The 26,494-nt window shown below is 32.1% G+C and overlaps 4 protein-coding genes and 1 pseudogene across 6 annotated transcripts; 2 read left to right on the top strand and 3 right to left on the bottom strand.

The window, feature by feature from the left end:
* Nucleotides 1-4,560: 4,560 nt before the first annotated feature.
* On the bottom strand, nucleotides 4,561-8,861 carry LOC107428495 (protein SRG1-like; annotated as a pseudogene).
* Nucleotides 8,862-10,675: 1,814 nt separating this feature from the next.
* Nucleotides 10,676-12,389, bottom strand: LOC107428472 (uncharacterized). Its single transcript, XM_016039006.4, has 2 exons — nucleotides 11,956-12,389; nucleotides 10,676-10,963 (listed from the first exon to the last, which is right to left on the bottom strand). The coding sequence occupies exons 1-2, from the start codon at nucleotides 12,276-12,278 to the stop codon at nucleotides 10,951-10,953; spliced, it is 336 nt and encodes a 111-aa protein (XP_015894492.1). The 5' UTR covers nucleotides 12,279-12,389; the 3' UTR covers nucleotides 10,676-10,950.
* A 332-nt stretch (nucleotides 12,390-12,721) lies between these two features.
* On the top strand, nucleotides 12,722-17,711 carry LOC107428519 (protein PECTIC ARABINOGALACTAN SYNTHESIS-RELATED). The gene is made up of 11 exons (XM_016039065.4): nucleotides 12,722-13,210; nucleotides 13,494-13,544; nucleotides 13,634-13,724; nucleotides 13,844-13,920; nucleotides 14,605-14,693; nucleotides 15,233-15,352; nucleotides 15,775-15,891; nucleotides 16,125-16,268; nucleotides 16,352-16,475; nucleotides 16,568-16,759; nucleotides 16,930-17,711. The coding sequence occupies exons 1-11, from the start codon at nucleotides 12,905-12,907 to the stop codon at nucleotides 17,287-17,289; spliced, it is 1,671 nt and encodes a 556-aa protein (XP_015894551.1). The 5' UTR covers nucleotides 12,722-12,904; the 3' UTR covers nucleotides 17,290-17,711.
* A 1,236-nt stretch (nucleotides 17,712-18,947) lies between these two features.
* Nucleotides 18,948-24,013, top strand: LOC125418745 (uncharacterized). Of its 3 annotated transcripts, none has more exons than XM_016039053.4 (14): nucleotides 18,948-19,184; nucleotides 19,647-19,809; nucleotides 19,919-20,176; nucleotides 20,426-20,600; nucleotides 20,899-20,960; nucleotides 21,105-21,268; nucleotides 21,424-21,521; nucleotides 21,818-21,876; nucleotides 21,967-22,156; nucleotides 22,251-22,443; nucleotides 22,544-22,703; nucleotides 23,053-23,128; nucleotides 23,206-23,259; nucleotides 23,685-24,013. In XM_016039053.4, exons 1-14 carry the CDS (start codon nucleotides 19,129-19,131, stop codon nucleotides 23,951-23,953), a joined length of 1,977 nt encoding a protein of 658 aa, XP_015894539.3. In that variant the 5' UTR covers nucleotides 18,948-19,128; the 3' UTR covers nucleotides 23,954-24,013. The 3 variants fall into 3 exon arrangements, with proteins under 3 accessions (XP_015894539.3, XP_015894537.3, XP_015894540.3); XM_016039051.4 differs by having other exon boundaries at nucleotides 18,951-19,184; nucleotides 21,967-22,101; nucleotides 22,187-22,443; XM_016039054.4 differs by having other exon boundaries at nucleotides 18,954-19,184; nucleotides 21,967-22,101; nucleotides 22,187-22,443; nucleotides 23,727-24,013.
* A 113-nt stretch (nucleotides 24,014-24,126) lies between these two features.
* On the bottom strand, nucleotides 24,127-24,678 carry LOC125418436 (uncharacterized). The gene has a single exon (XM_048461967.1). It carries the CDS (start codon nucleotides 24,676-24,678, stop codon nucleotides 24,127-24,129), a length of 552 nt encoding a protein of 183 aa, XP_048317924.1.
* Between the last annotated feature and the right edge of the window lie 1,816 nt (nucleotides 24,679-26,494).

A 26,494-nucleotide genomic window follows, 5' to 3' on the forward strand; every position in this document is an offset into this window, starting at 1 on the left:
AACCAAGTTTTGATCACACATTACCTTAGATAATATATTCAAACAATGAAGCTTATATCATTGGAAGCCTGAGCACGGGCCGGCTGAAGGCATAGGCCACTAAGGCATATGCCATTGGGCCCCCAAAAATATATTTTCTATATTATATATACATATATATATTTATTAAATAAAATATTATTATTAATTTATTTTGGAAATATAAGAAGTTGGTTATTGTTAGGATTCTAAATTATTTTTAATTGATTATCTATTGCTATAATTATCTATAATTATCTTTATCGTTGGAAAAGAATACTAATAAAGTTTAATTGAAATTTTTTATATTTTATTTCTATAATTAATTAGATTATAACGGTTAAAAAAAAAAACACATATTAAATACTCATTCCCATTTCTGCAGAGTTTATGAGTTTTTATCTTTTGCTAATTTCCTTTATTCTCTTCTCATTCACTCATCTTTCATAGTTGTTTAATCTTTGATACTCAACATAAATAATTACAATTTTAATCCAGAAGGTCCCAAAATTAAAGGTAAGCTTGTTGGTTTTTATTTATTTTAATGAATTTACATTCATTCTCCTCATATATTATATCTATATTTATATATATATATATATATATTATTTTATATGAATTTATGATGATGTTATTTACTAATCATTCTTATTGTTCTTATATATATATATATATATAGCTCACAGTTTTGTTCTGTATTTTGTGTTTTTATTTTTTTTTATATCTTTTATTCAATTAAATTGATTGGATTTGAATCCTTACATGGTGTTTTTAATTTGGGCAAATTATTCTCCTAGATACTTATTTTAATTAATCTAAATAAAAGTTAATATTTGTTTGTTCTTTTATCATATTCATGCAGATAACAATGTCAGATTTTAAAGTATCATCAAATTGAAAATACAAGGCATAAATCAGGCTTTATTGTTTCTTTAATTTTAAGCATTTTAATTTTGATAAAATATTAGGGATCTATATTTTCTATTATTTGAATATAAATATGTCTGCTAGAAAATATGAGTCTGGATATGCAAAACGTATGAAAAAAAGAAAAACAGAAGAATTTGTTCAATCTAAAAAAGAAGCACTTGATAGGTTTGTTACTAATACTAAAAATCAAAACTCAGAAAAACCAATTGAAAATTTAAATGAAAAAACAATTGAATTTTCGCTAGAAGATGATACTTTATTAGGATAAAAAAAAAAATTGTCAAGAACTTTCTAATAATCATAAATCTAATTCACCAAATATTAATATTAACGAAGAAGATAATAATAATTTAGAAAAAGATGAATTAATTGATCAAGAAGTTAAAAATTTTAATGATATTGATGAAACTATTGTTAAAAATATATATGATCCAGCACAATGGAAAAACATAAATACAAATTTAATAGATTTATTAGTTGAAAAAGGTCCAATTAGAGACACTAATTTATGTTTTCCACATGATGAAACTCTAGACACTTTTCTACTATTCATTACATTCTAAAATTACCAAATGGAGAAAAATATGATAGGAGATGGCTAGTATATTCAAAAGAATTAGATAACGTATTTTTCTTTTGTTGTAAATTATTTAGTCAAAAATCAACTACAATTCAATTAGCAAACGAAGGATGTCAAGATTGGAAAAATCTTCGTGCCAAGCTTAAAAGTCATGAAACAAGCAGTGAACATATTATAAATATGAATATGTGTTTTGATATTGAAATGAGATTACTTAAAAATAAAACTATTGATCAAAATTTACAAGAAAAGATAAATAAGGAAAAAGAGCATTGGAGGAACGTATTAGTAAGAATTATTGCTATAGTTAAAAATCTTGCGAAAAATAATTTGGCATTTCGTGGCACAAATGAGAAGATTTATCAAGATAACAATGGAAATTTTTTAAGTTTAATTAAAATGATTGAAGAATTTGATCTTATAATGCAAGAACACCTTAAACGTATTCAAAATGGTGAAATTCATAATCATTACCTTGGCCATAACATACAAAATGAGTTAATAAATATATTAGGATTAGAAATAAAAAATATTATAATTAAAAAAATAAAAGAAGCAAAATACTTTTCAGTTATACTTGATTGTACCCCAGATATAAGTCGTCAAGAACAAATGTCTCTTATATTAAGATGTGTAGATATTTCCACAAATCCAATCAAAATAGAAGAATATTTTTTAGAATTTTTAAAAATGGATGATGCATCAGGGAAATGTTTTTTTGATATGCTTATTAGTGTAATAAAAAATTTTAAACTTGATATAAATGATATAAGAGGACAAGGATATGATAATGGGTCTAATATGAAAGGTAAACAACAAGGCGTACAAAAGAGATTGTTAGATATAAATTCTAGAGCTTTTTATACACCATGTGGATGTCATAGTCTTAATTTAGTGCTTTGTGACATGGCTAATTATTGTCCAACATATATACTCATTATTTTCTTCTTCTACAAAAAGATGGAAAATTTTACAAGATCATGTTTCTAATTTAACTCTTAAACCATTGTTACAAATACGTTGGGAAAGTCGTCTTGAAAGTGTTAAAGCAATAAAATATCAAGCTCCACAAATAAGAGATGCTTTATATCAACTAGCAGAAGCTAGTGATGATCCTAAAACAAAAAGTGAAGCGATTTCTTTAGCAATATATGGGATTGAAAATTTTGAATTTTTATTAGGTATGATTATTTGGTATGATATATTGTTTGCAATTAATACTGTTAGTAAATTTTTACAATATAAAGATATGGATATTGCCATTGCATTAGATCAGCTAAAATGTCTTATTTCATTTTTTAATGACTATAGAGAAAATAGGTTCATATCTGCTATGATTTGTGCTAAAGAGATTGCTAATGAAATGAATGTAGAACCAAAATTTCGTGAAAAATATGTAATTAGAAGAAAAAAAGAATTTGATGAGAATAAAACTAATGAGGTGAGACTTTCACTTGAAGAATCTTTTAAAATTAATTATTTCAATTATATAGTTGATCATGCTATTTCTTCACTTCAAATTAGGTTTGAACAGTTTAAGATATATGAAGATAATTTTAGTTTTTTATATGATGTAGAAAAATTAAAATTACTTGATGATGATTTTCTAAAAGAAAAATGTTTGCATCTTGAAAATTTTTTAAAACATGACATGTTATCTGATATTGATGGTTTTGATTTATTTTCAGAACTAAAAGTTTTAAAAGAAATAATAAATCCTGAATTAAAAATAGCACTTGAGATATTAAACTTTATAAAAAAATTAAATTTTTTTCCTAATGCATGGATAGCTTATAGAATACTATTGACAATACATGTTAGTATAGCTTCAGCAGAAAGAAGTTTTTCAAAATTGAAATTAATAAAATCTTATTTATACTCAACAATGTCTCAAGAAAGATTAAATAATTTGGTAATTTTATCAATTGAAAATGATTTATTATCGAAACTTGAATATAAAAATTTAATTAGTAATTTTGCATATCAAAAAGCTAGAAAATTAAATTTGATATAAAAATCTACTTTTTAATAACTAATATTTATTTTTTATTTTTTTTAAAATATTAAGGCCTAAATATTTTTCTCTGCCTAGGGCCTCAAAATTTCTCGAGACGACCTTGCCTGAGCATCATCTTGGCTCGTTGTAGCTGTGGCAGTGACAGCCCAAGAGGACTCTTTAGCTGTGTGCTCAGACACATCCTGACTGCCTCTTTAAGGTGATATGGAATACTACTTTAAGCCTGCCATTACCGATAATGGTGTTCGTTTTTACTTTGATCGATTGAAACAACCCCTGCCCACTTTAAACTTGCTCCTCTTATGGAGTGAGAAAATGTAGTGAGAAAGACCAAGAATTTCAAGGCTACACTCTCTGCATGTGGTAATATGGGTGCTCTGGTTGAGAATGGGAAGAGGTTATTGGCCTTTGATGATTCTGTTCTTCCTGTTGTTTCGTGAAAGGGGCTTAAATATATTGATTCACTTATGTAAATCCTACCAAATAAATTGCTCGTTTATATTTACTATACTGTATATGTGAGTTGTGACTTTTTCAGGTATAAAGAACTAAAATATTATGTCTCATACATAGATTTCTCAAAGTCCATATTAACTAACATAACAATTGCTTATATGGGTTTTTTAATCACCATTCAGTTCTCAGCATCTTCAGAGTTCTCTTTCAGTCTAACACACTATGTTCTCTCTGTTTGCTGTGTCATTGATCAAACTTTGCATCAAATCCTTAAGACAATCTGGTTAAAACTCGGGAATTAATGCTCGGATCAATTTGGAGCAGCAAGAGTTACATACAAGGGAATAGTAAACTTTCTTATAACAATGTCAATCCAAAATTGAAGACATTCACATCAAAACAGTTAGACCTCTCTCCCAAACTATATGACACTAGCAAATTTTTTGGTCACTTTCCTACTTGAACTCCATTTTATGTAAGTAATCAGAAAATACTAACCAAAACATGGTGTTTTCTTTGCATTTATACAAGCACTAAGATTCTAATATTCATCACCATGTCATAATTTCAAGGAATCAAGATAGGACTTTCTATCAAGTGCATGTGCAAATAGACCTCTAAAGAATTCTTGGACTCCAATCCAACTATACTTTTGAGGTGATTGGTTAGTGACCAAGCTAAATGCAGGATCTATTTCATGATCAAAGCTGGGACTATAAAATGTGGCAATTGACAATCTTTCTTTCTTAGAGTTTATAATTGCACGGTGCTCGATGCTACGATATGCACCATTTGTTATAATCTGCATGAGACAAGTAATCAAAATGTGAACAAACAAACAAAAATAACAATGCATTGTATTGTAGAGAGCATTCAGTAATGGAATAGAATCAACATATATATAATGATTTTCTTTACCTCTATGACATCTCCAACATTGACAATGAAGGAGTTTGGCAGGGGCTTAACCGGAATCCAGATGCCATCTTTCTCAATTTGAAGACCTTCAACTTCACTAACTTGAAGGAGGATGGTGAGGCCTCCAGTATTAGAATGAGGGGTAAGGCCAATAACTTGCTCTGGTTGAGGACATGGAGGGTAATAGTTCATCCTCATTGCCTGATGACCACCTTCAAACAAATCCGTACGTTCCTTGGTTTTCACTTTTAGAGCCTTTTCCATTTGTTCAAGAATTCCCATTGCTAGATCTTTTAGTTCCTATGAATAAGTGTTTGAGGTTTCTCTGCATAATAATGATAATATTACTTTTATTATTGTTATTATTAAAATTTAAAACAAACATCTTCATAGACAAAGAGAAAGAAGAAGAATTAACTTGAAAGGAGTTGGAAGTTTGGGAAACAAGTGGGGCTTTCTCGTATGGACTGGAAGAGTAACTAAGAAGAAGATGTCATTCCAGTCAAGCTTTTGTTCCTAAGAAACTACAAAAGCTTGACCATATCCTTCTACTTCTCTTGGGGTTTGCCAAAACTTTTGCTTCTCTTCAATTGGAAGGTTGAAGAAGCCTTGAATCTCTGTCTTTATTTTCTCCACGAAGGAAGAGCTTACTCCATGGTTTACCAACTGAACATCTGATAAGTGACTTTTAGCTCACTTATTTAATCTTCCATAGCTTAATTATTTGTGGAAAATTCAAGCATTTATAGTTATTTTGATATGTTTTCGTGTACTTGTGTAGGTGAGCTTTAAAATAAAATTAAGAGTAATTTTCATGGTTTTTAAAGCTTTGGAGATCACCTTGGAGAGGAAGAAAGTTTACCATCGCTAAACCAAGTCAAACATACCATTCATTATTGAAGATTTTCAAAATGTTGACTTTTTATGCCTTAATTTCTAATTTTGACTTTATTGACGTTGGAAGAAGATTGAAGATTGAAGAGATTCCTGTACAAGATTCCTCCTCCTTTGAGTTTTCTCTATCTTTTATCACTCTCTAAATTGTATTTATATATATATTGTGTTTGACATGTGTTTAATGATGAATATATATTCTATTTTGCATTTGGTTTATATTTTGGACATGGATTGCTAGATTTATTATCTAGGGTATTGATGGAACTTTTATTTAGATTGTAATTGAATGATGGGTTGATTATTATTGTGCAATTTTATTTGGATTGTATTTGTTGGATTTAATGTTTTAATATGCCTAATTAGATTGGAAATCAATTGGTTATTGGATAGATGTATAAATTTTTCCTTGGAAAAGGGTTATTTAATGGATTTGTCACCAAAATTACACAACCCATATTTTAATTAGAGTTGGAAAGCTTAATTAGGAAGTGGTAACCTAAAAAAGGGAATTAATGCATGCCTTTTTAGGTTAATTTAGAAAGGGATTTTAAAATTTCCACTAATTATTCATAGATTCTAATTTTACTAGGGATAGGAAATTGGATGTAATTAGAAACCTTTTGGTTAGAAATAAGGATAGAAATCCAAAACTAATCACCCAAAGTAAGTTCAATTATGCGAAGAATAAGAGGGAAATCAATATCCTAAAGCTTTATATCATAATATATTTCCATTACTTGTGTGAATTGTTTATCTTGATTTCTTGTCCTTCTACTTTAGTTTAATATTAATATTAGTTTTAATTTACATTCACATTAGTTTTTAGTCAAATTGGATGCCTAAATAAAAAAAATTGATCAATAATTTTAGTACTTAGCAAAATTTTTGAACATCAATCTTCAAGTAAACGATATTTATTCATTACTTTATTATTTGTGCGACCCTTATACTTGTAGAAGTGGCTCATCAACATCATGTGTTTGATAATTAGGACGCCATTCGTGCTTGTCTACTTTAATAAAAAAATGATTTTTAAACTGAAAATGAATACAAAAATTAGAACATTTTTGCTGTGATTTTTTTGGTTCACACTGCATGAGTGTTTGGTCACAATTTATAATCCGGATAAATTATAAAAAATTGTGATAACTAGACAAAGATATTTGGTGTCAAATACTTGTAACCGGACATAGATGTATGAACAAAATGTTCTGTGACAACCTACTAGAAGAAGAAGAAGAAGAAGACGAAGAAGAAGGGCTTATAATAACCTGGAAGAAACCCCAATCGTTGCATGCCAAGTGGAGCTTTTCCAACTCAAGAGAAGCAGTTTTTGAGTCTTCAGAAATCAGACTGTCCAAATCGATGGTTGGGATTTGATGAGGAAAGCAAAATTGCTCATCAGAAATGAGAACTGGGTCTTGATCAGGAAGCAGATATTTGGAGGGAACGCTGACCATGGGGTCTTTCCCCAGTTCTTGAACAGTGGGCACCAGAAGAGAGCTTCCAATTGTTGATTTGTATTCTTCCATGCCTCAACTTTTTTCTTTTTCTGTGCGCTCTCTTTTGCTTTTGCCTATGGTTCCTGTGTCTTTTTTCTCTTACATATCACAACATAACAGAAAGCTCAAATCTCATATGGAAACATAAACTTGTTATATATATGCATAAAACATTTTTTGAAAAAAATGTAGTTGCATGCTGCCGGTTCAAGTAATCTGCATTCCACATTTACCAAATAAAAGAAAATAAAAATAAATGTAATCTCCATTCCACCATTTATGTGTCCATCCACATCGATTAAATTAAAAAATCAAAATTCACAATTGAAGAAGACAAATATCTAGCAAAACTACTACTACTAGTTCATTTGCTTGCAAAAATGGTACAATAAGACTGCAAAAAAATAAATAAACAAATGATAGAAAGAATTAGTTATAATACCATAAAATTATTTTTCTCAAGGTTAATGATGTAATTATTTTTCTCTAAATACATTGACAAACCTAAGCTGCTCAAAAGAGAAAGCACAAACCAATTACAAAAACAAAATAAAATCCCAATATTTTGAGATGCTCAAAAACTGAAAAAATAACTATTTTAATAATAATAATAATAAAGATTGAACACTTACCACCAAAGCTGTTTAGTGAAATCTGGGTATAAACCACATTAAAAAAGAAGAAGAAGAAATCTGGGTATAAACCACATTAAAAAAAGAAGAAGAAGAAGTAAACATGAGCTTGTGTTTAGGAAAATTATGTACCTGCTACTTTCCAACGCTTGACTGGATCCAACTTTGAGTGAGTTTATTCAGAAATCAGAGAAGTTGGAGAGACACATTTCTAGCAAATTTGTTGTGAAAATGGTGAAGAGAAAAGTCACGTAAATGGTGGTTGGTCTGTGGACCGTGAATTACAAGGAAGGGAAAAAGACATAAACACAAAATGCAATATTTTTTTATGACAAATTTGAGAAGTGTTGTGTAGGCACATTTAAAAAGTGCCACAAATAATCAGTCTTTAAGGCATTTGTTTTTAATGCTAGTAAACAAACGCCACAACATGTCGTATTTTTTTGTAGTCCTGTTTGTTCACATTTTATAATCCATGATAGTAATGTTGTCACGAGAGTCAAAGCAAATTAAGGAAAAGCTCTTGAAATTTGCAGGTTTCTGTTACCCAAGATGGAAAATAGAGTATACTGCAAGCATATTTGCATAGAAAACAACACTTCACCAAGCACTGAAAATTCAATTATGAAATACGTTAATTCCATCCGCGATTTGGGCTAATTATAAAATTAATCTCTCAGGTTTTACAAAATGAATATATTCGTTTGTGATTTAAATTTCTCTCTTCTATATGACAATTTCAATTACCATCATGCTTTTTATTTGTTTATTTTTTTACTGAAATAGCATTTGAGAATTTTTTTTCAATGTAAAATAAACTCCAAACAGTCCTAGAAAATTTTAAATGATCAAAATATCCTTGTTTATATATATATATATATATATATATTTTTTTTTTTTAATTTTTTTTTACTCTTTCTTCCTCACCCTACACGTCCACTGTTATCTGAAGTGAATAGGTGAGTCTACGATAGGGAGATATAAAACTAAAGGGATGTGGTACCATAGCCAATAAGGATATTATGAAAATTTAAAAGTTATGAAACTGTACAAAGTATTTTCTGCAATGCATCTAACATTTCTCATAACATTTATGCCCTTAATTTATATTTAGAATTGAAAACAACCTAATTATTTATTCAAAGCACATCAAAAAATTTCCCTATATTTAACTAGTATTATTTCTTTACAAATAATAATAATAATAATAATGTTATTATTATTTAAAGTATTCATTTTTTTTAACAATATCTTTTTTGAAAAAATATATAAGTAATCAAGAATGAAAAATCAACAACAACAAAACACCATGAAAAATTATATAATGAAAAAAGTTTTCTAATTTCAAAGTATATCCAAAACACCATGAAAAATTATATAATGAAAAAAGTTTTCTAATTTCATGTATAACCTATATACTTTAATTTATACAGGATTAAAAAAAAAAAAAAGGAAAAAATATATTACATATATCATAAAGAAGAGTTTACCTAACTTTCAATATTGTAGGGGGGAAGAAGAAAAACTCACTTCAATAACACAATTAATAAAATAGGTTGGTAAGCAATATAATAAAAAAGTTAAAAATATATATATATATATATATATATATATATATTATGAAAATGATAATAATAATTTTACACAAGGAGCTAGATCTTTGGTTATGTTCAGTCTGCCATATTGCGGCTTCAAAGTGAAACATTCCCCGGAATAAACTTGACGGAAACGCTGTCGAGACAGTGGCTGGCGTTTATCTCTTGGAGTCTTGAGCCACTTCCCCTTTAAAAACATGGCCTAAGTGCCCATCACAAGCTGCAGAAGTTATCTCTTTTCACTTCCCCCATCTGGGTCCAGCTAGAAGTTTGTTATTTTTAATGTTTGTTAACTTTACAACAAAAAATCAAGCATCTCATAACATAACAACAATTGAAAGCAAACATTTTCATTCAACAAGGAAAATATAATAAATGAGAGAGCATTGAAAACTCACAGAACAATTTCTACATTCAGGAAGACCCCTGAAAAATCCAGGTCAATCACAACCAGACTTGAATTTGATAGTAGACTTATAGTGTTCCATAACCAGCACAATTATAAACCACTTCTTCAAAAAACTCTTATACTCTCCAGCACAGTTTTATCACAAAGAAGAGATTATTATTACTTTTTTTTTTTTTTTCCCCTTTTTTTCCATACCGTCAAACTAGCCTTTTCAAATTGGAAAGCTGAATGTTGTCCAAAAGAAATTGTTAAGGTGAATGGGATTTAGGTAAGGGAAGAAAGCACAAATGATGAAGAATTAAAACGGTAAGCTTAAGAATGTGTGCCATTAGAACATCTTAGAGGAAGAAGATCCTGTCTGAGAGGAAATATAATAACAACAACAACATAATCTTGCAATAATCATTTTAGGGGAGAACCGAACAAAAAGAGAGAGAAAATTTATTTTTAAAACATTTAATTCTATTATGAGATTTCCAATATGATAGACTGTATTTTTGCGTTAAAATGTGCAATTACTCACTTATCCTTTATTCGCAAACTTGATAGAAAATTACAATACAAACGAATTTCGTAAAACCTTAAGAAAAATTTTGCAATTAACCCAAACTTCAGCACCGCAGATGAAATTAACCTCATAGAATTAATCCCACTCAATCATCGCAAAATCTTGTACATTTTTACGCTTTTCAAAACTAACAGTCAATGTTGCAGAGCCTGGTACAAATAACCTGTCATCCATGTGCCATTTAATGACAACAACAATACAAGTAGAGTGACAATCTTTCAAACGGTCACATATTTTATCAAAAATTTTAAAGAAGGGTACAACTCAATCAATGGGTTTGGTCTACATAAAATTTATGGAGGAAGTTCAAATCGCAGAAGAACAGGTCAAACTAACCCCACATATCAACACCATGATATTCCCAAAAGATAAAAGATAACACCTGGCCAATGTTTTCCACTAAGAAACCACCATCAGGAGCTCTCCTTTCATAGACCCCCCCTGCAACATTCCAATGAAGAAACCAGTACATGTAAGCATGACATAAAAGGAGAACACACATAAAATATGTGAACTAAAAAGGCATCCAGAACCAGGAGGGAAAAGTTCCCAAAACAAAAGTTAAAAACAAAAACAAAGGAAAGAAAAGTCTTTAAGAGGAAACTATGAAATAGATAAAATCAACTACTTGTGGGGGCACAAGCACCAATGTAACGCAATAAAGAGATGGTACCCTAAAACCAAGATTTTCTTCTCCTTGTTCACAAATGTAAGACCCGCTCATTGTGAGGCAAATAATTTACCCCCCCCCCCCAAAAAAAAAAAAAAAAAAAAAGTTAGAAGCAAATAAGACCAACTTTGCCAAGTCTCTCAAACAACAATGAAAGATGAACAATCAACATCCAGATACTACAATTATCAAAAGGACGAACCAGCTAATTAGAGATTGAATTTCATATAACCCTTCAAAGAACTAATAAAATGTGTAAAACTTCTTGAAGCAGGCACCAAATTTCCATTATAAACTCGGTATTAACCATAAAAATTCAAGTGCAGCGAGCCAAGTTAACATTACTAATTTTGATGCCCCAATAACCTGACCTTGATTAATTAAGCAATGTACTTTCCCAATCTGTAAACTTTGCAGACAAGAAATTCATCTGAACTCTTTTAAACATCAACATGTCATGAATCCCATCTTCACCACCACCCAAATGGAATTTAATTTGAATCTCATATTATAAGACCTTATTTACAATCTAAACACATTTCACATATCACCCACACTGGCAAAGAACTGAGTGGAAGTTTCTTAATAGCAGCAAATTAAACTCTATTTCACATATAATATAAATTTCCACCAATTTCTATTTACTATCAATAATCAATAAGGCACACACAGTTTCAACAACAAAGCTTTGAAATTGAACAAAAATACATGAACAAAAAAATAAATAAATAAAATTAAAAAAAAGGAAATCTTCCAGAATTACCTGACTTTCTTGAGGAGGATGGCCTGGAGCTTGCGAGCGAGTTCCTGGGATCGAATCTTGCGCTCCAGATTCTTGCGGGCCAAGATGCGCTTCTCGGAGTTCTTGATATGGTGGGTCTGCTCGCGCTTTATCAGCCTCTCCATTCCACTAGACTGCATCTTCCGCTGCATGAATGTCAGCGCCGACTCCAAATTCCCGTTCAGCACCTTCACTCGTATCCCTCTCCATTGCTGAAGCTGATGCTGATTCCCAAAACTCAGCGATTCAACTATCTGACTCGGCCGCTTCAACAGACTCGTTGAGTGTCTCGCGATTGAGTTCATTTCCTAGGGTTTTCGTTTTTGGGGCTTGTTTCACACTGTGTCGCAGAGTGAGGCGACTCGGAGAGAAAGAAGACCGAGGAATAGAACTACAGAACGGAACCGTTCTGAGTAATTTACTTACAAAGAGGGTGGGAAAAAAATCTTCTGTAACCCAACCTCTCTATTCCAAATTCCAATCGACTAAAATTAGATCAGAGCCGTTCGCCTTCCAAAGGACGTGTAATCCTGTGGTGGGGCCAGGGATGCTTGGAGTTGGGGACATGAACATTCTATCTTGTTTCTTTTCTCGTCTATTGGGATTACAACGACGTGCCGTTTAAGTCGCTTTCGTCAAACTGTCTGACAAGGTGCCGTTTCTTCTTCTCTGAGCTGAATGTTGATCACGATCTCCTTATCTATTCAATTACCATAATGACAAGAATGCCACCAGTGAATCAAGTTAATTACACATCGAGCCTTTTAAACTTGCAGAAAAAGCTCGATCTGATTCTGAACTGAACTCACATGGACTCTGCACAACTTTCTCAGCTCTAAAACACGAAAATAAAAACAAATAAAAATAAATAAATAAACAAATAAATAAATAAAAATACCCGCAAAATCTGGCTTACAGTCCAAAGCGAGCCATGGCTGAGCTGAGGCACTCGAGCTCGATCGGAGCCCGAGCCTCTTCGTCTCCGATGAAGCGCGACGAGGACGCTTCGCCTTTCATTCCCGATACGCAGCCCAACGAAAACGACGACGACGATAGTCGCGGTCGACACGTCCACAAGGATCGTGACCGTTCATTCTGGTCTCATTTCCAATCTCTCTGCCCTTTCCTCAGTGATGATTCTAGGGTTTCCTATCACAGCTCCAGGATCCCACTCTTCTTACTCATTTTCGTCGTTCTTGTCGGTTTGATCTCGATTTTCTCCATCGTCAAACGATTGGTGAATTCTCCACTCTCTTTGACTTTTTTTTTTTTCCCCGATTTTGTATTAATTCATTGTGAGGAGTAGGTGGCGTTCTAGTTTGGATTTAGACGAATAATTGTATATTTAATTTCGCTTTAATTGGAGTTTGATAGTTAGGATTGGAATATAACTTGAAGCCTTTTTTCTAGTTATGCTATCATGTTTGGTATAGATCTTCTTCAAACATTTTCAAATGGCATTACCAATTTGCAATAGTTCTAACTGTTTGTGTTTTTATTTTTTTTTAACTTAATTACAGAATGCCCCATACTTGTGTAGGAAAGATGGCATTGTTCTTCACTGCCCAGATGTAAGTTGTTTTAAGAATCTTGTTTCGATTGTTGTTCATATGTCTTGATCTTCTCTTCCATTAATGTACATGGTTCTTCCTCTTTTTAGGTAAAGGAAGCTCCTTCACTCTGGGAGAATCCTTATTCTGCAACCACGTCTTGGAAACCATGTGCGGAACGCCGTGACGGTGGAATTTCAGGTAAAGAAGGTTTTGTTATAAGATAAATGCATAGATATTTATAAAGTTGTTGTAGTTTCTACAATTTCGCATCATATGGAATTTTTCATGTCCTTTGTATGGATTAATGCACCGTGCAGATCTACCTCCTGAAAATGAAACTAGTGGCTATATATTCATTCATGCTGAGGGAGGTCTGAATCAACAACGAATTGCGGTATGGTCTATTATGTTCAACTGTAATATTATTGACATAATTCTCATTTCCTTTATTCTTTTTCTGTGCATTTACAAGTAATTTGCTTAAGGCTTTCTATTCACAAACATAACTTTGTTATTTGGTGTTACTTTGATACGTTTGTTTTGAGAACTTTACTAGGGTCACAATTGAATATGTTATACCATTTAAACGAGGTCTAAGTGGAAGATGACCACTTGTTTGCTTGGAGTACGTGTAATTGTATAAGAGGTCCTCCACTTTCATTATGCAGAAACTTTTGACTTGCTTCTCTTGAGTAAGAGAATCAAAACTGCTACGTCATGATTAAAAAAAAAAAAAAAAAAAAAGCATCAAAAGATCATCATTTTTAAATGCAGAACAATCAAGCATTATAAATTATTTATTTAGGAACTAAAGTATGAATTAGGTATTTAGTGTCTATTATGAAGTATCAGCATTTAGCATTTTAGCTTTCTATTGGTGAATTTTAGCATAGAAAACATTATTAACAAACAAAAGGTTTTTTTTTGTTTCCAGGGCCAATTGGTTCCAAGCCATGGTGTTATTTCAATTTTCTAGATCTGATATGGTGTTTCTTTTTGTTCTGTTCTTATTTTGTAATTCTTTTACGATAAGCCATTTACCTGTTTGCTGCTAAATTATGCATATTTTTGTGTGCAGATATGCAATGCAGTAGCTGTTGCCAAAATAATGAATGCCACCCTTATTTTGCCAGTGTTGAAGCAGGATCAAATTTGGAAAGACCAAACGTGAGATATCCACCTATGTTATTATAAAAAGTTTATAATGATGTCTGTATGAGTCAGATATACACAAAGTATATAGAAGGAGTAATCTTATTGGCATGTTTATTGTTTCTATTACACTATCAGTCCTGAAATTTTCTAGTTTTATAGAAGGTAAAGAGCAGTCCTGAACTTGGCAGGAGGTGTTATTGTCAATAGAATTCATAAACTTTTGTGCTACTTTCATTAGCATGTTATTACAGTAAATCCAAAGCTTGCGTTTCACAAGTACAAATATGTTATTATAAAAAATTTATAATGATGTCTGTATGAGTCAGATATACACAAAGTATATAGAAGGAGTAATCTTATTGGCATGTTTATTGTTTCTATTACACTATCAGTCCTGAAATTTTCTAGTTTTATAGAAGGTAAAGTGCAGTCCTGAACTTGGCAGGAGGTGTTATTGTCAATAGAATTCATAAACTTTTGTGCTACTTTCATTAGCATGTTATTACAGTAAATCCAAAGCTTGCGTTTTACAAGTACAAATTTGTTTACAGGAAATTCGAAGACATCTTCGATGTAGATCATTTTATTGATTACCTGAAGGATGATGTGCGAATTGTTCGAGATATTCCAGATTGGTTTACAGACAAATCAGAGCTATTTTCAAGTATAAGGTTAGGTTCTTTCACTTGTTTCATGGTTTTAAATGAAAAGAATAATGATTATTTAAACACATATCAGGATAATTGCAGGGGCATTGCTTGATTTGTTGCCAACATAAAAATAAAAAAAGTCATTATATCCCTAAAGTCGTGAAATAATAACTATTGAATGTGCATGACCTATGTCACAGATGGAACAAAATGTCACTATTTTGTAGTGTGAAAATGATTTTCAAATTTCGTATCCAGGAAAGTACTCATAATTTTTGTATTCAATGGACTAAAAAGAAAAGTTGTTTTTGGTGTGTGAATGAAAAAAAAAATGGGTCAACCCTATTATTTGTTTCGATAGAGTACTAGAATTTGAAATGTTGTTGTGCTTATTATGTGGTGGTAACAAGCACTGACTCATGGATAATTTCATTCGTCTTCAGACGGACTGTTAAAAACATTCCAAAGTATGCACCAGCGCAGTTTTACATTGATAATGTTCTGCCTCGAGTCAAGGAGAAAAAGATAATGGCCCTAAAGCCTTTCGTTGACCGGCTTGGGTAAGTCATACTTTCCTAGATTTTGTTGTCTCTTTGTGCTTTTAGAATTGTTTTCTTTTACTACATGGATTGTACCCCATTATGCTTTTCAACACAGATTTTACCAATAGATAAATCAAAGTTAAAAGAACTAGAAATGGGATTTATCATATGCGTGTTGCAGTGCCTAAATATTGTGATTTCATCAAAAGAAGTTCACCTTTGACTGACATAACATGTCTTCTCATATTCAGGTATGACAATGTTCCTCCAGAGATAAACAGGTTAAGGTGTAGGGTTAACTATCATGCTCTGAAATTTCTTCCTGAGATAGAGCAGATGGCTGATTTGTTGGCATCAAGGATGAGAAATCGAACTGGAAGCTCAAATCCTTATATGTATATAACAGTGGCATTTGAGAAACCTTGTTCAGCATTTTATTAAATTAAAACCAACTTAACTAACAAACTTTATGTTACAGGGCCCTTCATCTAAGGTTTGAGAAAGGGATGGTTGGCCTTTCTTTCTGTGATTTTGTGGGGACAAGAGATGAGAAAGCTAAAATGGCAGAATACAGAAAAAAAGAATGGCCTCGACGGTACAAGGTAACCCAAAATCTTCTCTGTTATTTTCCTATTCCAAGTAACACTTCGAATAGCATTGCTTATAACTCTTTGTGGTGATTTCATATATGCAGAACGGTTCCCATCTATGGCAATTGGCCCTGCAGAAGCGAAAGGAAGGACGATGCCCACTTGAGCCTGGGGAAGTGGCTGTGATTCTCCGGGCAATGGGATATCCCAAGGAAACTCAAATTTATGTTGCTTCTGGACAGGTCTATGGTGGGCAGAACAGGATGGCTCCTCTCAGGAACATGTTCCCTTTTCTGGTAAAGCCTTCTTATTCATTTTTAGCTTTTTAGTTTCTTAATCTTGGTAGTGATTTTGTAAATTTTGATGTCTTGTCAAATTATATGTTCTAATCATTATATGCTTTTCATCATTTCATAAGTTTCTTTACTTCAGTTGTTTATCTTCATTTTTTAACTGTACCTAACAGGTTACAAAGGAGGAGCTGGCAACTAAAGAAGAGTTGGATAAATTCAGGAAGCATGTCACTAGCTTGGCAGCACTTGACTTCTTGGTTTGCTTGAAATCTGATGTTTTTGTGATGACCCATGGAGGCAACTTTGCCAAGCTGATAATTGGAGCGCGTCGGTATATGGGTCACCAACTTAAATCGATAAAACCAGACAAGGGTCTTATGTCCAAGTCTTTCGGGGACCCATACATGGGATGGGCCACCTTTGTGGAGGACGTAATAGTCACACACCAGACACGGACAGGATTGCCAGAAGAGACGTTTCCTAACTATGACTTGTGGGAGAACCCTCTGACTCCTTGCATGTGCAAAGCCTGAACAAAGGATATCTAACTGAAAGTACCAGAGATTTATGTTGTGAGGGCATTTCCTCCACGAACTCGGACATCATATTTGGGAAACGAAAGTTTTAGCCAGAAGAAAACTAAAGAAATCAGCAAGGATTGGCTGGCTAATGCAGTGTTAATGTGGGAATATGTGGATGACAACTGCTGGCAGCAGAGCAAGAATTTGATAGTTTCATGTCGGGGCTCTCATTTTATAACCCATTTTGTTCTATCTTCTTTCCAGAGAAACTCGGCACTCATAGTCTCAATATCTAATTTTTTTTTTTTTTTTAAATCTTTTTGTAGTTGTCTAAAGAACAAGAAATTTTTTTGTGTATCATCCAAACTGTGTAAATTACAGGTCAAATGTGAAAGAATTGCTAGTGATATACAAGATTGAATCATTCAAAGGAATGAAGACTGGGTGATGATAGAGATTTAGAGCCAGTATTTATGAGAGGTCAGGGAAAAAAGCTATTTCTTTCTTTGGTTTTTGAAGCCCATGGTGATTGTCAGAGAATTATAGCTTACAAAATTTCCTTCTTTTTTTTTTTTTAAATTTTTTTTCCCTAAAATATTTGGTCTTTTCATGGTTTTCTGCTGAGTGGAAAGTGTAATATTTTCACATTCATGCCTTGGAAAGCCATCGAGTCGTTTTATTTTGTCTTTTTTGTTTGATTGTTATTCCCCCCTTTTTTTAATTGGTTATTAACGATATGAAATCAAACAAATCAAATCGTAGATATGGCCATGGAATCAAACTTGATGGGTTTGCAGATTGCTGCGACATGAATATAAAAATAAAAAAATAGAAATAAAAAACTTCAATTTCATTTTAAAAGAGAATACCATTTGTTATCAAATGGAACTGATAGCAATTTAATTGGCAATATATTGTTTATTTATCCACACACTACACAAACACCTGTATCCCAAATATTTACCAAAAATGTTATTCATTACTAGCGCTGATGGAGCAAAATAGTGATACTATAATATGTTAGCAAAAATAAAATAAAATAAAAAATAGTAATAGTATAATAAGGTTCGGGAATTTTTATTTTTTTTCCTATATAGGTTTCTAATCAAAGAAAATATAAAAGAAATTTAAATAAAAATTGACATGTAATAAAAATATAATAAAATTTTTTTTGGTAAATAAGAAAATTACAATAAATTGTCTTTTCCTTATGTAGTTTTTTTTTTTAAAACTTAAAAACGTTTAAAGAAATTTAAACAAAAATTAATTATGTAACATAAATACTATAGTTTTTTTAATTTAAAAGAGTTAAGGAAATCCAAAATAAGAAAATTTAATAATGAAACAGAATACTGAAGAGATGTTTAAATTTTTAACTTAATAAAGTAAAATGAAATTAAAATAAAGAATAAATGATGTAACATCTTTTCCTAGAACTGTATTGAATTTTAATTTTAAGAAATGAAACAAAAATGTTGATTGATAACCAAATAAAACTACCACATTTATCCCAGTAAATAAGCTGGTAAACAAAATTTGTGCACTTAATATTATTTCTCTATTCATCCTTTTAACACATTCATCATTGATTAACATTTTAATTTTTAATTTAAAAGAAAAATAACTTAAAAAAGATAAGAAATAAATTTTTGTTGCGGTTGTTGATAATACTGGGAAGTAGTGACGACATTAGCATAATTATCAATTACCACAAAGAATGGTCATCGTTGAAATTGATGGGTTGTTGCTGGTCTACTATTCCTGTTCGTCCTTATAAACCGAAGCTAACAAAAAGCTCAAAGCTTGATCAGTTTCAGCTTCTCAGTAGCTGCGATCCTCTGCTTCTAAACCATGCAGGTCCTCTTTAGCAGCTCTCTCTGTATCCTCCTTGCCCTTCTCATCCACAGGTTCTTACTTCATTTGTTCTCTGCTTCATTCTTTTACATCGTTTCCCTTTATCTTCAGCATCTTCATCATCTTCCTATGCCTGAGTTTCTGTTAATTGATTATTTCTCTGTACTTAATTTTGTCTAAAATTGACGATTTTTAAGTAAAGTTTGTATCTTTGTTACTTAATTTTTTGTTTTAATTATTGAAACGATGATGAACCATTTCATAGCCCATAAATTACATTCAAGTGTAATCTACCAAGAAAGCATTATTATTATTATTATTGTTGTTGTTGTTGTTGTCTATGAAATGTGCCTTTTTGCTTTCAGGGATTTTTTACCCCATTTGAGCTCTGGTTAGAGTTTTATGCTCTACTATTGCTTTTTTTTTTTTTAAAAAGCCCATCAGACCTAGTAAAACTTTTCAACCTTCATCAAGCTAATAATGATGTATTGGAAAACCTGGTTTATCAATTTCAGGGTATCATCGGAAACATTTTCACGGAATAAAGGAGAAGAACATGCTAGCTTTCCACCCAGAGGTTGGAACTCCTATGATTCTTTTTGCTGGACCATTTCTGAACAAGAGTTTTTGCAAAATGCTGAAATCATATCTCGCCGGCTTCGTCTTTATGGATATGAGGTGTAAATATGGCGGATCAAGTCATTCAAATTCTTTTTTATTTTTCATTGACTTAGTGTGAGAATCATTAGAAATGAAACTGAATGTGTATACCTTGTATGCAATGCAGTATGTGGTGGTGGACTTCCTTTGGTATAGAAGAAAGGTTCCAGGTGCTTATACCGATTCTCTTGGATTCGATGTAATTGATAAATGGGGGAGAATGATCCCTGATCCAGATAGGTGGCCTTCGTCCAAAAATGGAAAAGGGTTCGGTGAAGTAGCAAAGACAGTACATAGCCTGGGTTTGAAGTTTGGTATTCATGTTATGAGAGGAATAAGTACTCAGGCAGTGAATGCTAACACCCCTATCTTGGATGTCACCACGGTATTTGTCCCCATTCCTATCATAATATAACAACTAAATTTAGCTATGTCTTTATCCCAAATCCACCATTACTCATTTCAAGAGTATGCATGCATTTTTCTTTGTAATTTAACTGTTGCAAAGAATCACTAGCAAACACAACTTATATCCATTTATTGTAGAAAGAAATGAACTGTGTATGTGATAACTCATAGCCCTTTCGGCTGAAGGACTCTCAATGCTTGAGATCGCACTTTTGTGTCTTATCAGGGAGCTGCTTATGAAGAGTCTGGAAGAAAGTGGACTGCGAAGGATATAGGGATCAAGGAAAGGGCCTGTGCATGGATGCAAAATGGTTTTATGAGTGTGAATACCAAGTTAGGGGCTGGAAGGGCCTTTCTAAAGTCACTTTATGTACAGTATGCCGAGTGGGGAGTTGATTTTGGTAATTTGATCTTTTGTTAGTTTAAGTTTCTCTGCTTAATCTGTTGCAACTGGTACAGGACTTGTGGTAGTATGGTAATCAGTTATTTGTCTTGTGTGCTGATTTTTTCTCTTCATAACATTTAAGTCAACTGCATTTGTGTCTCAAAGCACTATTGAGCTGCACAGGGTACAATGATAGGATTCGATCTGTGTTAGTATAAACTGTGCATAGTTATTATTCGCCTGCCTGATATTGGCAGCCACATCTGTAATTTATCCATGCTAATGTTGTTATTTACTTCTATTTTTCCTTCCAGTGAAACATGACTGCGTGTTTGGTGATGACTTGGACTTGGATGAAGTAACCTTTGTTTCAGAGGTTCTCTTCCATGCATTTCTTTATTTCTATTTCTCTTCCTGTCTTCCTCTTCCCCTCTCTTTTTCTCTCTTTCTGGTAATACCAACAATGTTTCTATCCTCAATTTTGCTGCTTGGACTTAATAATTTTTATACCCTTAACCAGGTTCTGAAGGAACTTGACCGCCCCATAGTATATTCTCTTTCTCCTGGAACCAGTGTTACACCTGCCATGGCTAAGAAGGTCAATGGACTAGTCAACATGTACCGTATAACTGCTGACGATTGGGATACATGGGGTGACGTTGTATCCCATTTTGATATTACCAGGTTTGTTTATTCATTATTCAAACCTTAATAGTTTTGATGTTTAAATTTATCCCCAATTTCTATTTCTTGTTCTTTCTTTTATCTGGAAGAGGGAGTGAGAGAGACATAGAACTTAGTTGTTAATGCTTGATTAATTCTACTCAATTCTTCATCAGGGATTTTTCCACCGCCAATATGGTGGGGGCAACAGGATTGCTGGGGAAGTCATGGCCTGACTTAGATATGCTACCATTGGGATGGCTTACTGATCCAGGTTCAAAGACTTGGCATCTCTTTCCCCTTTAATATGTTGATGACTATTTTGATCCTTACACTTTTAGTGGGTAGGTAAGAGTGATAGACCATATCAATCAATGAACTCAACTGCGCTGTTGCACATTGTGTGCAAATTCTTGTCAATAGCTTTCTAATTAATCATGATGAATGTTTAGAAGGTTGAATTGTTTAGTAGATACAGCAAAAGCTCCTAAAAGATGATCAGTTTGAACTGTTTAGGTTTCATAGTGCTACAACTATGTAGACTTAACTTTTATGTTTTAATGATATTAGGTTCAAATGAAGGTCCGCACAGAAGATGTAAACTTACTTTAGATGAGAAAAGAACTCAGGTATATATAGAAAAATATAAGTGAGTTTCATTTTTATATTCTTCTCAATTGACTGAAGGCTCATTTACGATCTAACAATTGTCTTTGCAGATAACTTTGTGGTCTATGGCCAAGTCTCCTCTCATGTTTGGAGGAGATGTGAGAAACCTTGATTATGCTACTTATGGTCTCATCACTATTCCTACGCTGCTGGAGATAAATTCTTTTAGCTCAAATAATAAGGAGGCAAGTCCATCATCAAATATTTTCAAACCTGAAAAAGAGTGCCTCACAAACAGATGTAAGAATTCTTGTTTTTGTGAATTTTCAGTTTCCTTATGTTACCGGTTCAAAAAGTTTGAAGAACGAAGACCAGGTTTCTACCTTGCAATCAGGGAGGCATGTGACAGATGGGAGATCTCCAAAAACACATGTTCTAGGTCTTACTAGCTGTGAAGATGTGAAAGCAATTGGCTGGTCTATTGAAGCTCTTGATCAAGATCTCGAGCAGATCTGCTGGAGAGAAAAATTAGAAAACAAACATCAAACACCTTTTTGCCTATACAAGAGGAAATCTCGTGTAGCATCGTAATTGTGCTTTATCTCTTCATATATTTCATAAAAAATGTCTGTTTCAGTTGCCCGCATTGATGCTAATATGATAATTCTGATTTCACTGCTGATGTAGAGATGAAGATATAGGTTACCAACAGAAATACCAAGGGAAATTCCATTTATTAGCAACTGATGGAAGCAAGTTTTGCCTGCATGCTTCTCCCAAGAAAAAGATCACTTCCAAAGAGTACAGGAGAGGTTCATTTTCACCTTGCCAACAGGATGCTAACCAGGTATCCTTTTAATCCTATTTTTTTTAATCTATAAACAACCATATGCATTATTGCAAAAGGAGAAAGCGATCCATACTTTTGAAAACCTACATTTATTTTGTCTGATCTGTTTTTGGGGAAGATAAAGATACAATAGAGTTGTTACAAGCCTTGCTTACAATCTCAAATCAATCTCAAATCGATTAACATTTATATTTTAAACAAAAGTCATACAAATTGTCATTGTTTTACCTTTTCTAATTTTTCTTTCTTACACGTTTTGGTTCACAAATTTTTTCAGTACTTTTCTTGTTTTCTTAACCTTTGATGAATGAAAATGGAATCTGATATATTTATTTTATACAAACAGATATGGGAATTTAATCCAAATGGAACCCTGACAAATAGTTATTCCAGCCAATGCGCCACATTGAATTCTCTTAGAGGTGAAAAATTTTAAAGTTTGTGCCTTTGTATAGATAGACTGATTTAATAACTCACAAGATCTTGATCATGCACGCAGCTAAGAAAGCCATTTCCACTGGTGTTCGATCTTGGATTGCAACTGGACTAAAAGGTTTGTTTCTAAACCCTGCCCTTCATTCATCTACATGGGAAAAAAAAAAATAAGTAATACTTATCACAGAAAAAAGGCTCACAAAAATTTTCTGTCATTTTCAAACTTTACATGAACAGCCTAGCTACAACTAGGACAATTATGAGCAAATCAGAAATACAGCAAGTAATTTATTGGTCAAAATAACAAATATCCACTACAATGGTCCTCTTCAATCTTTATCCATCTAATGTTCATCTAGCAAAGTGTTTGATTTTCTTAGTAAAAGACAATGAATGAATCCTCAAAGCCATTGCTTCAGACAGTTTCCTTGCTATTACATTGACCACAGTCCATACTAATCTCTCTTAGTATGAAATCTTTCTTCATTTTTTTTTTTTTTTGTTTTTTTGTTTTTTTTTTTGTTTTATTATTCTTTTGTATAGATATTGGTACATTCAATGTAACAAGAATTCATTGGGCCTCAGGAGAAATATATCTAGCTTTCTTCAACCTCAACTCAAAGAAGACAGTAATATCTGCAAAGATATCTGACTTGGCCAAGGCACTTCCTGGGAGAAATTTGACTGGAGCTTCTTGCAAAGGCTATGAAGTATGGAGTAGAAAAGACTATGGGATAATGTCCCAGTCAATATCAACACCAGTAGAAATGCATGGTTCTGCACTATTTGTCCTCCACTGTTTTACTGCATGAAAAAATATAATATAATATAATAATATTACTTAATAAGAAATTATGTCCTTTAAATTTTCATTCTCATTTTTTTTTTTTTTTTTTTGTGTGGCTGGAAAGAGACAGTTTTATAAACCAAAGAAGCCACAGAATACAATCTGCATGGGGAGTTGGTTACGTGCCATACTCCTGGCTTACAAAAAAGGAAAAGGAACTGGGGAGAGTGACAGAACACCACACATGCCATTTTTAACGGCCCAGTTACTAACAAAATGAGCTAGAAAATTTTTTTCTCTGGGAATCCACATTAAGTGAGCTTCCTGGAACTCACTTTTTAGCTGTACAATATCAGATATGATTCCAGCTGCTGCCCAATGACTAATTTGGGCATCCGGGTTGTTGATGCTTGTGACTATGTTTCTGGCATCAGATTCACACCATATTTTGTTCCACCCTTCTTCTTTTGCTAATTTCATTCCCTGCAAAATACCAAAAGCTTCAGCCACTTCCGGAATGTTTGAGCAGCACTTTACTGCTTTGATCTTTTGAATTTCCATCTGCTGATCTCTTGCTACAATGCCAACCATGCTCGTACCACCCTTGACTGCCGCGACTGTATTTATTCTAATGCATTGTGATGGCGGTTTCCTCCATTCAGACCTGCTAAGGCTCGAAGCTGAGGCTTCCAGAGGATTCTTGAACGCTACATTCCTTGTTTCTTCGAACCTGGTTTTCAGTCGATCCATTGTGACTTCCAAAGAGAAAGTTGTATTTTCAAAAATTGCTTTGTTCCTAATTTTCCATATTTGATCCAACACAAGGGTTGCATATAAGAAGAAAACTTCCCTGTCATTACTGTGAACTGGAACTGCTCCTTTGGGGTCTGCAAGTAAGACCAATTTCTCCTCTTAAGGGTAATTCTTCGAGGGTGTCCCATTTGATGCTTCAAGGTGTGGCAAACCAAATGGCCGTTGCAGTTTGACAGTGGAAGAAAAGATGGTTGTCCGTCTCCACACATCTGCACCCATGAATGCAATTGCTTCTCCACACATCTCCACACATCTGCACCCATGAAGGCCAAAAATTTTTTTTGTTAAAAAATAAAAATGTTTGACAAAAGTCAACAAATATTTGTTGACCAAAAAAAAAAAAGAAAACATCTTGTTTAAAATGTTTTAGAAAAACCTAAATTTTGTGTTTTTTTAAAAAAGTTCTTCTTTTTAATTTATATGGAAACTAAATAAATATTTAATGTAACTTTTCTTAGATTATATAGAAACTCATTAAACATTTAATGCAATCTTCTTATTTACAACCAAACAATTATTAATTTTTTAATAATTTTTTTTAAAAAAAAATCTATTATACAGAATTCTACATACTAAAGTTCTACTTTTAACAACTATATTAAACGAAATGTTATGAAAATTACATGATATTTCAATTCGAGAGTGCTCTTCTAAAATTATCCTCCCTAATCTAGTTTAAATATGGATCCTCTTAACTTCTGAGCTAAGCCTTGTAGAAGCATCTTAATAGGAATGTCTATTAATTAATTCTGTCCTTTCAAAAAAATTTTGGCCTCATAAAAAAAACACAGATTGGAGAGGAATCTTTAAAATATATTATTTATAAATAGATATTATACCATATACTTTAATTTAATAATATACATAATCAATTTAATAATATACATAATCATTAAAAATGCTCTGAAAATGATGATTGTAATTTATCCATAGCAAGATGTATAAGATTTTAAGAAAAAAAAAATTCTAGCAGAATATATAGATTTTAAGAAGCTAAAAACAGAGAAGATATCATCCGCATATTATATTAATCCGTGTTTGTTTTAAACGGCAAGGCGTTCTCGTTTCGCATGTATGAACTGGGCTTTTTTGTTTTTTTTGTTTTTTTTGTTCTTTCTAGTTTTTGGCCCTTTGATTCTTGGGACGACATGGCGTTGTTAACACTAACACTTTGACGATTATAATTGTCAGGTGGGTGTCGGGCATGGTGCCAATTAATTGCCAAGTATCAACTCGCCAAACATCAAAAATAATGAAATAAAAATCATAATTACATAATTAATATAATGTGAGTAAAGCATCCCAATATTTTTTAAATAAAGAATATATTCTCTAAAAATCATGTTTCCAGCAACACTTTTTTATTTATGCTATTCATTTAATTTTTTAAAATATTTATTGCTTTATTTATTTTTTTAATTTTTTAAATATTATAATAATGATATAAAAATTTAAACTATATCACATCAAAAATAATATAATATCAAAATAAAAAGCTAATTTTGCTGAGTCAATTTTATTTTTTTATTAAAAAATCAAACATAAACAGTTTTTTAGGGTTTTATTATTTTTTATTTTTAAAAATTGACTTTTAAAAACAAGACAAAGGTCCTATAGGTGTACTATTAATGCCTGTTCGGGAATAACTTTAATATGAGTAAAATATCCTAAAAAGAGTAAAAGTGCTTCATCAAATGTCTAATAGTAGAATATAAAATTATTTTTTTAATGATTTTTTATTTGAAAAATTACC

The sequence above is a fragment of the Ziziphus jujuba genome, chromosome 12 (genome assembly GCF_031755915.1).
Source record: "Ziziphus jujuba cultivar Dongzao chromosome 12, ASM3175591v1".
Classification (NCBI taxonomy): Eukaryota; Viridiplantae; Streptophyta; class Magnoliopsida; order Rosales; family Rhamnaceae; genus Ziziphus; species Ziziphus jujuba.

Bases quoted from the DNA above. Each gene is read 5' to 3' on its own strand.
- LOC107428472 (XM_016039006.4), bottom strand. From the start codon at position 12,278: ATGAACTCAATCGCGAGACACTCAACGAGTCTGTTGAAGCGGCCGAGT.
- LOC107428519 (XM_016039065.4), top strand. From the start codon at position 12,905: ATGGCTGAGCTGAGGCACTCGAGCTCGATCGGAGCCCGAGCCTCTTCG. The intron at 14,694-15,232 runs GTGAGATATCCA...ATTTGTTTACAG, and splicing joins CAAATTTGGAAAGACCAAAC to GAAATTCGAAGACATCTTCG. The intron at 16,476-16,567 runs GTAACCCAAAAT...TCATATATGCAG, and splicing joins AATGGCCTCGACGGTACAAG to AACGGTTCCCATCTATGGCA.
- LOC125418436 (XM_048461967.1), bottom strand. From the start codon at position 24,678: ATGGATCGACTGAAAACCAGGTTCGAAGAAACAAGGAATGTAGCGTTC.
- LOC125418745 (XM_016039051.4), top strand. From the start codon at position 19,129: ATGCAGGTCCTCTTTAGCAGCTCTCTCTGTATCCTCCTTGCCCTTCTC. The intron at 20,961-21,104 runs GTTCTCTTCCAT...ACCCTTAACCAG, and splicing joins AAGTAACCTTTGTTTCAGAG to GTTCTGAAGGAACTTGACCG. The intron at 21,269-21,423 runs GTTTGTTTATTC...ATTCTTCATCAG, and splicing joins TCCCATTTTGATATTACCAG to GGATTTTTCCACCGCCAATA.